This window comes from Quercus lobata, chromosome 4 (assembly GCF_001633185.2).
Source record: "Quercus lobata isolate SW786 chromosome 4, ValleyOak3.0 Primary Assembly, whole genome shotgun sequence".
Lineage (NCBI taxonomy): Eukaryota > Viridiplantae > Streptophyta > Magnoliopsida > Fagales > Fagaceae > Quercus > Quercus lobata.
This window is the reverse complement of record NC_044907.1, coordinates 19,603,276-19,615,184: the sequence shown is the minus strand read 5'-3', so window position 1 is coordinate 19,615,184 and position 11,909 is coordinate 19,603,276. Positions and strand designations below refer to the sequence as shown.

Genomic DNA, 11,909 nt, shown 5'->3' with positions numbered 1-11,909 from the left:
TCGTCGGATTGGTTCAAGCAAGCTGCATAATTGAGCCATTAAGGGTCAAGAGGGTTTAGAATTTCTAGTCTTCGATCAACCAGTCCTTTGTGGCAGGAAAATTCCTTAACGAAGACAACCAAGTTAAGGGGTTGCCAATAGAATTCAAAAATTGACGATGCTTCCGGAGATGCCATAATTTTATGCCTAAGATCCATTTTTGGGACTGGTTAGCAATGTTCTAATATTGTTTCAAAAAACATTATTGTTGAGTATACATATATGAGTGAAGTTCTACATTAATTAATAATGATAAGAATGAGTGGTTAAAATAATATAATTAAATCCAAACTCTTAAATTTAAGCTTTTGGGTTAAGTGGCGTCTCCATATATTACATTAACCTCTCAACAGAGTAGTCTCTCCAAGATGCTCTCTCTAGCAAGTGTTGTTAGACCTGAGGGTGGTGCGCAGCAAGGTGACAAGGTTAATAGGGGCCCCTTTCATAGTTGGGGACAAGGTGCGTATACTTGGAACACACATGAGTTAGCATCACACAAGCGTGGCGTAAGGTTTCAATGCAAATAGACGTGTGGGCCAGTTCCATGGATGAGCGTTTGGGGTTGACATGTGGTTAATTTCCATGAATAATGAGCTAGTGAAAGAAAATCTCATAAAGAAGAGGAGCTAGCAGGACTTGTCCGTGACCCATCCTTAAAGAGACAATGGTTAAAATAACATAATTGGGCTCAAATTCATAAGTTTTAGCTTTGAGGTTAAGTGGAATCTTTATATATTATATTAATCTCTCAACAAAAGAGTTTTCTCAAGATGTTCTCTCCCCAACATGCATCATTATCTTAATTTTTAAATAGCACAAAGATAGAGTGTTGTGGTAGTAGAAGTTTCAATATTAGTTTGTCGTGCAAAATGATATCTAGAAGTTCTCCCACATAATATAATTATTATAGATCTAAGAAGGAAATAATAATGATAAGAATGAATGGTTAAAATAATATAGTTAAATCCAAACTCTTAAATGTAACCTCGTCACTCCCATCACTCCATACTACTAATATTTACCAAATTTTCAAAACCTCCACCACTAGATTTCCCATCTGAGCCCAGTCTTCAATTATTTAAAGTTGATTTTTTTGATAATCAGTCTTGACTTAAAATTGTTGCCCAAAAAAGTATTTACTCAACTCAATAACTATAATGGACTTTTACCAAAGTTAGTGCTCCATAATAATACTAATATTTACCAATTTTGCAAAACCTCCACTACTAGATTCCCCCATCTGAGCCCAGGCTTCAATTATTCTAACGTTGAAAGTTGACACACTTCAGCACTACTTTCAAATTACTGCATTAGCTCTTCTCATAAATAAAAAAATTACTTGCATTAGCAATTGACGTTGCCGCATAAGTCATAAGTTGATGTATACCCAGTGCTATCACATTCAATCCACCATTTTATGAGATTATGGGATTTTCATGATATTTCATGAGTAATGAGTAAAATAGTTTGTTCAAAGTTGACGTAATATATGCATTCCCCTCCCTTAAGATTTTGAAAAAAAATATATAAAAAAAATTCTCCCTTCACATGTATCTAATCAAACTCTATTAAATTGATGTTAAAAATGTTGCAAACTAACACGTCCTTTGCTTAAGGGCAGGTTTTGAAAATTGTCATCCTTTTGAAAATCTACTTTCTCTATTTTACATAACCACTTTTTTTTATTTAAAAAAAAAATCTCATTAAATTATTTATTTTATGCTACATTTCATTTAAGTATTAATATTTCTTTAACAGTTTTTTTATTACTCTTCCAAATCAAGGATCTTTAAACCGAGGAGAATAAATAGCTAGATATACCAAACTTGTTTCTCAAAAAAGCTAGATATACCAAACTTGGGAGTTGGGATGCTGGAAACGTTTGTTGCATGCAGAAACCTTTTACGTCTTCGCTATTATGTTTGGCCGAGTTGGTTCCATCTTGAACAACAATATTAGTACTAAACATAGTAATAATCAATAACAAAAAAAAATTATGGGACATTAATTACATTTGCTGTATGAGAAACGGAAAATAATTGTGGAATTTTCATTAAAAAAAAAAAAATGTGGTTTCTTGATGTTTGGAATGGTTAAGATTTTCCATGGAAACATCTCTAATGCTAAGCGTGTGATGGTGATCAGACCAAGAGGAAGAAGCCACAGAACTTTACATCCCCAACGTACCCCAGATTTTTCAAAAATTATGTTTAGTATATATGTATACCCAAAAAATTAAAAATGTACCCCAAAATTTATATCTTTGACCCCCCTCCTTCAAAAATATTTAAAAATTGACCCATTAGACCCAAAAATAAAAATTTTCTGCCGGTTCATCCCTTGTCTAATTGCCCCATGAATAACAAAAAAATTCTCTAGTCAAAACAAACCCGATTGTCCCAAGAGTAATAAGAATAACGTCTAGATAAACCAAAGTTAGAAACAAAATAGAACATAAATCCAGTCTAAACAAACCCATAGCCCAAGAATAACAAGAAACTAAAATATTTTCTTTTGATTTTTTCAACAAAAAAATAATAATAATAATTCAAAAGCCAATATTGATGATGTAGACTTGCTAATCTCTCTAGTGTTGATGTCCTAAAATTTTAAAATCCTCAAACAAAATTTCAAAACAATTACCACCAATGAAATTAGTATTAGTTTATTGCAACATGATCTCTAGTTGCATCTACAAATATTGGATTGTAATGTATTAAGATGATAAAATTTAAAGAGTCCTCAAAAAAAAAAAAAAAATTTGTTTATACTTTGGCCCCTTAAGCTCAAATCCTGGTTCTATCCCTGTTTAATATCATTCTTAGCTTAATTCTGTAAAACAAGTAATAAATAACAACTAGTAATGAACATGTTGAACTTTAAGGTAAAACTCAAAATTACTCATTTAATTCCTGGAGGCTGAGTTTCATGCACCAATCATCAACTTTTTTTTTTTTCTTTAAGTATAACGAACCTCGGTTTAAATCAATGAAAGTCCTACTTATGATCCGTCATTCATGAATGGTACTATGTTTCCCATGCCCAAATTGCACGATTACAACTTACTGGTTCAAGTCAACCAATCCTGTACTCTCCCATCATCGTAAGGTTGGTTCATGCAAACTACATAATTAAGCCATTAAGGGTCAAGAGGGTTTAGAATTTCTAATCTTCTCTTATTATGGAATAACGTTTTTGAGTAAATGACCCACAGGGAACCAAGTTAGGGGTTGCCAATTGAATTCAAACATGACAATGCTTCTTAATTTTATGCCTAAGAACCATCTTTGGGGCTGGTTAGCACTGCTCTAATATTGTCTTAAATGGCATTATTATTATGTATAGATGTGTGAGTGAAATCTCACATTAAATACTTATAAGAATGAGTAGTTAAAATAATACAGTTGATTCCAAAGCCTTAAGTTTAAGATTTTGGGTTAAGTAATGTCCTAATATGTTCTCTCACTAGGTGTTAGAGCTGCAGGCAATGCGTAGCAAGGTGACAAGGTTAACAAAGGCCCCTTTCATAGTTGGGGACAAGGTGCGTATACCTGAAACACACCCAAGTGAGCATCGCACAACTGTGGCGTAAGGTTTCGATAGACATAGATGTGTGGACCAATTCCATGGATGAGCGTTTGGGTTGACATGTGGTTCCTATGGATGATGAGCTAGTGAAGGACTAAATTGTATTTTAACCAAAAAAAAATGTGGGACATTAATTAATTACTTCAGATGAATTAGAAATAGAGACCTGTGGAATTTTCATTCACAACCAAAAAAAAAAAAAGATGTGGTCTCTTGATGTTAGGGTATTATTAGGGTTGTAATCATGGAATGGTTAAGATTCTCCATGGAAATATCTCTAATGCTTCACAAGGGTGTGATAGTACGAACCTAGAGGAATAAGCCAGAGGACTTAAAGAATTAGAACCCTTGATGTACATAACGAAATAAACCTTTTAAACTAAACTTCAAGACTCTTGGCACCTCCTCATGCACAAAGAGCTTGGGGGTTTAGGGAGGAAAAGGTTCGAACTGCGGGGTTAGCAGCATGTTGTAATTATCTTAAAAAAAAAAAGACTCTTGGCATTAAACCCTTTAAAATTATTATAAAAATCCCATTAACTAGTGCATTTAATGAATTTTTTAATAATCAATTTTAGGAAAATGTTAATACCATTTTTATAGAAAATATAAAAAAACTATCAAAAGAATCAATTATTTTTTTCTTTCCCATAAAAAGTTTCTAAAATATTTTCTAAATCAAATAGTTCATTAACAATACCTTAAAAATACCGTTAGTAAGACTCATTATAGTAATATAAACGAACGTAAGTTGTAAGTCTTGACTTAAAATTGTTGCCCAAATCAATAACTATAATGGACTTATAGACCAAAGTTAGTGCTCCATAATATTTACCAATTTTTTCCAAAACCTCCACTACCAAATTCCCCCATCTGAGCCCAGGCTTCAATTATTCTAACCTTGAAAGTTGATTTTTTTGATAATAATACTAATATTTTCCAATTTTCCAGAACCTCCACTACTAGATTCCCCCATCTGAGCGCTTCAATTATTCTAACGTTGAAAGTTGACACACTACAGTACTTTCAAATTACTGCGTTAGTCCCATCAAAAAAAAAAAAAAAATTTACTGCGTTAGCAATTGACGTTGCCGCATACGTTATTAGTTGACGTATACCCAGTGTGTTTGGTATATTTCATGCCTAAATTATTTTTACGCTTACAACTTTTTGGTCCTAGTAAACCAATCCTCAGCATCGTAAGATTGTTTCATTCCAGCTACATGTAGGGCCATTAAGGGTCTTACGTTCAATATATAATGGGAAAACGTTTAATGGTAATGACTAAACACTAAACAGGGAAAAAAAGAGAAGACCACCAAGACCTGGACCATGTTAATGTTGTTCCCAAGTCTTTAAACACGGAAAACTTCAACCATTTCTGATTCAATTAGACTGGACTTTTTAAGAATAATTAGTGATAAACTAAATGTACATTAGAACCCGAATATTTTCAAGCCTAAGTATTTGACCAAAGGGGGACAAGGTGCCCTTGATTTTAGTCTCAATCAAGGATATGATTAGGCTAGAATCAATCTCTAGAACCATGATCTAAAATCTGCTATTTCCAAGAGAATGGTGGTTGTGCCGTGTCAGGATCTCCATAGAACCCAGTTAGGTCCCACAAAATGACTTTTGTGTTAACCAAAATTGTGGCATCAATGTGAACGTTAGCAACTCTTGAATTTTACCCCCAGACAATTCTGGCAATTTTGGAGTGGGTCCGAACATCACATTGAACTGATTTTCTCCTTTCTCTTGCTATAAATTTGCTTTCTGAAGTGCTAAATAGCCATATTAGCCCTCTTCCTCTCTGGACAACACACTGATGTACCGTTTCAACACATAGCCAATTACCAACATTTTAGCTAAACAATGTTCCTTGAACCATATTCCATGGGACTTTCACCACCCTCATCTTTTTACATGTATGCTTTTATTCTTCTTTGGTGCTTTTGCCTGTTTCTCACCTCTGTAACTAGCGGGAATAATGTGACAGACCAATTGGCATTGCTTGAGTTCAAAGCCAAGATAACTCATGACCCTTTTGGGATTATGAGCTCTTGGAATGATAGCATCCACTTTTGTCAATGGCAAGGGGTTACGTGTGGTCGCCGACATCAAAGAGTCACCGTACTGAACCTGCAATCACAAAAACTGGTAGGCCCTATATCACCATTTGTTGGAAATTTAAGTTTTCTGAGGAATCTAACCCTTCAAAATAACAGTTTTCATAGCGAAATCCCTCCAGAAATTGGCCATTTGCGAAAACTGCAAGTCTTGCGATTGGAAAACAACACTATCAGTGGCATAATTCCTAACAATTTATCCAGTTGCACCAACCTCATTGCATTTTTTGTTGGTTATAACCTTTTGATAGGAGAAATACCCGCAAAGCTTGGTACCTTGTCAAAGCTCCAAATCATTTCCATTCACAAGAATAATCTTACGGGAAGTATTCCATCTTCTTTTGGGAATCTATCATTTCTAGAAGGGTTTTCTGCAGCTTATAATCACTTGGGTGGGCTTATCCCTTATTCTTTGGGCCAATTGACCAAACTTACATTTTTTGCTGTAGGCACAAATAGGTTGTTTGGTACAATTCCTCCCTCAATCTACAATCTCTCTTCATTGATAACCTTTCATGTAGGAATCAACCAAATCCAAGGGCATCTTCCATTAGACATAGGCATCACTCTACCAAAACTTGAATATTTTTCTATTGGCCAAAACCAATTCACAGGTTCTATCCCTGTTTCAATATCCAATGCCTCAAATCTAAATACACTTGATTTGGGTATGAATAAACTAATAGGAAAAGTTCCTTCTTTAGAGAAACTAAATAGAGTGAGCCTTTTACTCATTACCCTCAACCACCTTGGAAGTGGACGTGAAAATGACTTGAGTTTTCTTTGTTCTTTGACAAATGCAACCAATCTAAGGAAGCTGGGTATAAATGGCAACAATTTTGGGGGCAATTTGCCTGAATGCATTAGCAACTTCTCAGCTGATCTTACCGATTTATACCTAGATAATAACCAAATATTTGGATACATTCCTACAGGGATAGGAAATTTGATCAATTTGGAGAGACTCGAAATGTGGAACAATAAATTATCAGGTAATATCCCTTTTGAAATTGCAAAGCCCCATAAGATACAATTTTTGGATTTATCTCAAAACAATTTCTCTGGGAACATTCCATCCTCCCTTGGAAATTTCACAAATTTGATAGAATTATATTTACAAGAGAATAATCTTCAGGGAAATATCCCTTCAAGTCTTGGTCAATGTCAAAATCTTATTTATTTGTTTCTAGATCATAACAATCTCAGTGGTTCCATATCTCCACAAGTCATTGGTCTCTCATTCTCACCAATCAGTTTAGACATTTCTGCCAACCAATTTACCGGTACTCTTCCAATGGAAGTAGGAAATTTCAAAAATCTAGGATACTTGGATATTTCTGAAAACATGTTGTCCGGTAAAATTCCAATGAATCTTGGAAGCTGTGTAAAGCTAGAATTTCTAGCCATGAGAAGAAACTTCTTCCAAGGGACCATCCCTTCATCTTTTGAATCGTTAAGAGGTCTTAAACAACTTGATCTTTCCAGCAATAATTTTTCAGGTGAGATTCCAAAATTCTTGGAGCTTTTTGACTTGCAATTACTAAATCTATCTAACAACCATTTTGAGGGTGAGGTACCAACAAAGGGAATTTTCAAGAATACGAGTGCAACTTCACTTAATGGAAATGGTGAGCTCTGCGGCGGCATACCTAAGTTTCAGCTTCCTAAGTGCAAATACAACAAATCAAAAAAAAAGAAGTTGACTCTTACTGTGAAATTAATAATCTCTATACTTTCTGGGCTTTTTGGAATAACTTTGATTCTATCTCTTCTACTTCTTTGCTCTTTAAGAAAAAAAAGGAAGAAAAATACCTCAATTGATTCAATAAATTTCCTTTTGAATGTATCTTACCAAAGTCTCCTAAATGCTACCAATGGATTCTCTTCTGCTAATTTAATTGGTAAGGGTAGCTTTGGGTCTGTGTATAAAGGAATTCTTGATCAAGGTAGACATATGGTTGCTGTTAAGGTGCTTAACCTCTCACATCGAGGAGCTTCCAAAAGTTTCATGGCCGAGTGTGAGGCTCTAAGAAACATCAGACATCGAAATCTTGTAAAGGTACTCACAGCATGTTCAGGTATTGACTATCAAGGTCATGATTTTAAAGCTTTGGTATATGAGTTCTTGAGAAACGGCAATCTAGATGAGTGGTTGCATCCAACTCCAAGAACAAATGAGGCTACTGAGGAGCCAAGGAAGTTAAGTATTCTTCAAAGATTGAATATCGCCATTGATGTTGCTAGTGCATTGGATTATCTTCATCATCGTTGTGAAACACCAATTGTTCATTGTGACCTCAAGCCCAGTAATGTTCTTCTCGATGATGACCTGATTGGACATGTAGGCGACTTCGGCTTAGCAAGATTCCTTCAAGATGTTTCCCAAGATTGTTCTGCTAATCAATCAAGCTCCATTGGGGTTAGAGGAACAGTTGGTTATACTCCTCCAGGTAAATATATTTTACATTTCTTAAATTTAATTTTCTTTCTTTTTCCCATCATTTCTTACTATTAATTCAAGCATGAAATGATAGATTCAATATGGATGTATTGTATCTAGAGATAAAATTAGGGCCAACGAAATACAATTTGATCCCTAAGGCAATAATTTTAAGTGAGATTTTTAAAATAGTAAATATCGATCAAATAATATCTATTTAACTTTTTTTTTTAGATCAAAGTTTTTGCTTTTTTGAGATGCAAATTACTAATTCAGCTAGCTCTCTTGTACAACTAATATTAATTAATTAACTTAATCAACACTCTCATATAAATTTTATTTTTGCAAAACTGTTAAGGGTTTCAATTGAATTGGATTTCTATTACCTATATTTTAGCGGCCTTCTTGGAGGTGTGAGAAAAAAAAATACAAAACCCAACTTTTTCCTTTTTTAAAAATAATCTTTTGGAGCTTTTTTTTTTATGTGGTTCTTGGGACTCTTTTATGAAATTTTATGCATACAGAACCTTAGGCCTAGGCTTAAAGCTGACCCTAGATAAAATGTGTCATAACAAATTTTCACTTCTCTCTATTTTTATTTTTTTTTCTTATTACATGCCATTGAAAATAAACCTTTATTACTTGTGAGATTTTTTTTTTCTTTCCCTTCTTTTTTTAGTACAAATATTTGCCTATCTTACAACATATGTTACATGCAATTGCAGAGTATGGTATGGGAAATGAAGTGTCACTATATGGTGACACCTATAGTTACGGCATACTATTGTTAGAGATGTTCACAGGAAAGAGACCTACTGATAGCATTTTTCAAGATAATTCAAACCTTCATGACTTTGTCAAAGCAGCTTTGTCAGAACGAAAAATTGACATTATAGATCCTAATCTTCTTTGGGAAAGGCAAGAGGAAGAGATGAGGAGGATAAACAACACTCAAAATGAGGATCAAAATGGAAGTTCCAAAATTCAAGAATGCTTGATTTTGATACTTGGAATTGGAGTTGCTTGTTCCACAGAATTTCCAAGAGAAAGGATGAACATCAGTACTGTTGTAGTTGAGCTTCATAAAATTCGAGAAAGCATTCTTAAAACTAGTATACAAAGACAAGGAGTTCGCGCTACAGGTAAATTTTGTTTTTTCATTGATATATATATATATATATATATATAGAATTTGGTAATGTATCCACCCACACCACTTGATCTAACTAACTTAATAAAGCCATTCCAAATGTTTAAGGGAATCATATAGCAATTAGAAAGCCACTGTCCATCTTGCAAAACTAAAAAGATTGGAGCCACTTGAAATTTTATTAGTTCATTCTACTATACATAGGATTGGGAATGAATCCTCTTCTTCTCTTTTGTGAGTGTGTGTGAGAGAGATATTTTGGGTGATTTCCATTATTAAAGAGACATCACAAGAAATTGGCTTACGTCCCCTATTAATCTAGACAGAGATCCCTATAAAAGACATAAGCTTAAATTATCGGCACATGCATGTACTAAATTGTTGTGATAGACAAGTAAATGCTACAAATTTTAACTAATTAATTTATTGGAGAAATCTTTCTCGTTTAAAATTCCAAATTAGTATGTAATCTCTCATATATATATATATATATATGATATTTAAAATAAACATAATTAGATGCATATAAACTTCTTAACTAAGTCTAAAAAAACTTTCTCAAATAAACATATAGTTTATGGGGTAAAGTGTGCATTCACATAGTTTAAGGAGGTAAATGTTTATTCTCATAGTTTAGAGGTGTCAGTGTAAAAGGAGATATAATTTAGTGGGTAAAGTGTAATTTCTCCAAAATGTCTTGCAAGGATGTTACTTGGTAAGAATATGCAAATAGTTAATTCTTGATTGATTCATTAAATTAATTTTTGTTATTGTGATGCAATAAATTTATTTCACATTTACATTTTTCGATTAAAGATATTTAAAAAAAAATTAAGAACATGATAAAAAAAATTTCACTGAAATTTACATTTGAACTAATATTCAGTTTTTGTAAGAAAATCTAGATTGTATTTGTATATAGAACTATATATTTTAGTATTAGGTATTTATTACCACCGCGCACCCTTGATGCGGTGGTCACTCCACAAGTATAAATGCTTGTAGAGTGTGGAGGGGCAAGGGTCGGGGTTCAAGTCTCCAGAAGGGAGCTTCACACACATATACACTTAGATTAGGCTAGAGTAGAAATTCTATCTTGTATAAAAAAAAAAAAAAAAAAAGTATTAGGTATTTATTATGATAGATATGTATGATATCTTCTAAGTAAATGGATTGCTAATTCAATAAATATTAAAGGGTAAATTACACTACCATCCATTGACGTTTATCGTAACAACACTCCTCACTTGAGATTTATATAAATGCAACAACTAAGTCCATGCCCCCCAAACTATGATTTCACTAATAGAATATTTCATTTTAAAAATATATTCTTATTCAAACTTGGAAAAAATGACACTCCCCTCCCTTGAGATATGTATTAGCTATTACATTTATATAAACCTCAAGGAATGAGTGTCATACTGTCATTTCATAAAACTTAAGAAGGGGAGTGTCATTTCATAAAATTTAAGGTAGCTGTAATTTAGTAAATATTAAATGAGTTTGGATTTCATAATTCTACAAATTAAATTTCTTGCATTTTAAATTTTGTTAAAGGTGTAAAACAAAAAAAATAAAAATAAAAATTCGATACTTAATTTACCAATTAAATTGTAGCCTTGTTAGTAATAGCTTAATGAATATCTTTTAAATTGTAGGGGAACAGCTCAGTCACAAGTCACTACAACGTCATTTTTAGAAATTCAAAGCTTTTTATTATTCTAATTCATTGAAATTTATCTTCCTTTACCGCAGGTGCACAAGGTTGATGACTTATTATGAAGGTAGCCAGCATAGTTTGTCAAGTTTATGATATATTATATTGGAGCAAATAATTTGTGTAATTCAGCTAGCAATCATGTCTTTTAACGTACTATTTTCGTTAATTCAGTAATCATATTTCTGGCTTGGCTCAAAGATCTGATGTATTTTCTCTCTGTGGTTTCAATAAAAATGCTTAGTCTTTAGACGCCTAAGAAATTTAGATCTGCCTTTATTTGAAGATTTTCATTTTATGAATTAATTGGATTTATCGAAAATATGTTCCATCACAATTTGTTTCTGTACTTCAAACTGATTTAGTCGGTTTTTCTTAATCTATTGGTCTACGTTTTCCCCCTCAAAAAAAAAAAAAATATATATATATATATATATACATATATCACTGTTATTTGTCAATAATTATAAATAAAAATTTAATTAAAAATCATCAATTAAAGATCTTTGACGCAAAAAACTCTACAAAGTAAGCGCGTGTGTGTTTAATTTTTTTTTATTTGAATATAGTCTGGGCTTCAGAAGTTGGTTTTCCTTTTCCATTATTTCACTTTGTCCATCTAGCAAGGCCCATTCTTTCCTTGTGAAGGATTGTGAATTAGTGTGAAGTGTGAACCCATTTCGTCCTAAGCCTTTTATCAGCCCAAATGGACTTCGTATCCTCCGTATAGGGCTTGTGGTTTTAAGCCCATTTGCAGTTGGACCCCACAAAAAAAAAAAATACTCTTTTAATAATAATTAATATCAGTAAAATTTTCTAAGGCATTCGTATATTTTGAAAAGA

At 33.0% G+C, this 11,909-nt stretch overlaps 1 protein-coding gene across 1 annotated transcript; it reads left to right on the top strand.

The window, feature by feature from the left end:
* The first annotated feature begins 5,445 nt into the window (after nt 1-5,445).
* LOC115983671 (probable LRR receptor-like serine/threonine-protein kinase At3g47570) lies at nt 5,446-11,315 on the top strand. Its single transcript, XM_031106402.1, has 3 exons — nt 5,446-8,206; nt 8,922-9,338; nt 11,105-11,315. The coding sequence occupies exons 1-3, from the start codon at nt 5,503-5,505 to the stop codon at nt 11,116-11,118; spliced, it is 3,135 nt and encodes a 1,044-aa protein (XP_030962262.1). The 5' UTR covers nt 5,446-5,502; the 3' UTR covers nt 11,119-11,315.
* The last annotated feature ends 594 nt before the right edge of the window (nt 11,316-11,909 follow it).

Coding starts and splice junctions, on each gene's coding strand:
- LOC115983671 (XM_031106402.1), top strand. CDS start 5,503: ATGTTCCTTGAACCATATTCCATGGGACTTTCACCACCCTCATCTTTT. Junction 8,207..8,921: donor AGTTGGTTATACTCCTCCAG/GTAAATATATTT, acceptor ATGCAATTGCAG/AGTATGGTATGGGAAATGAA.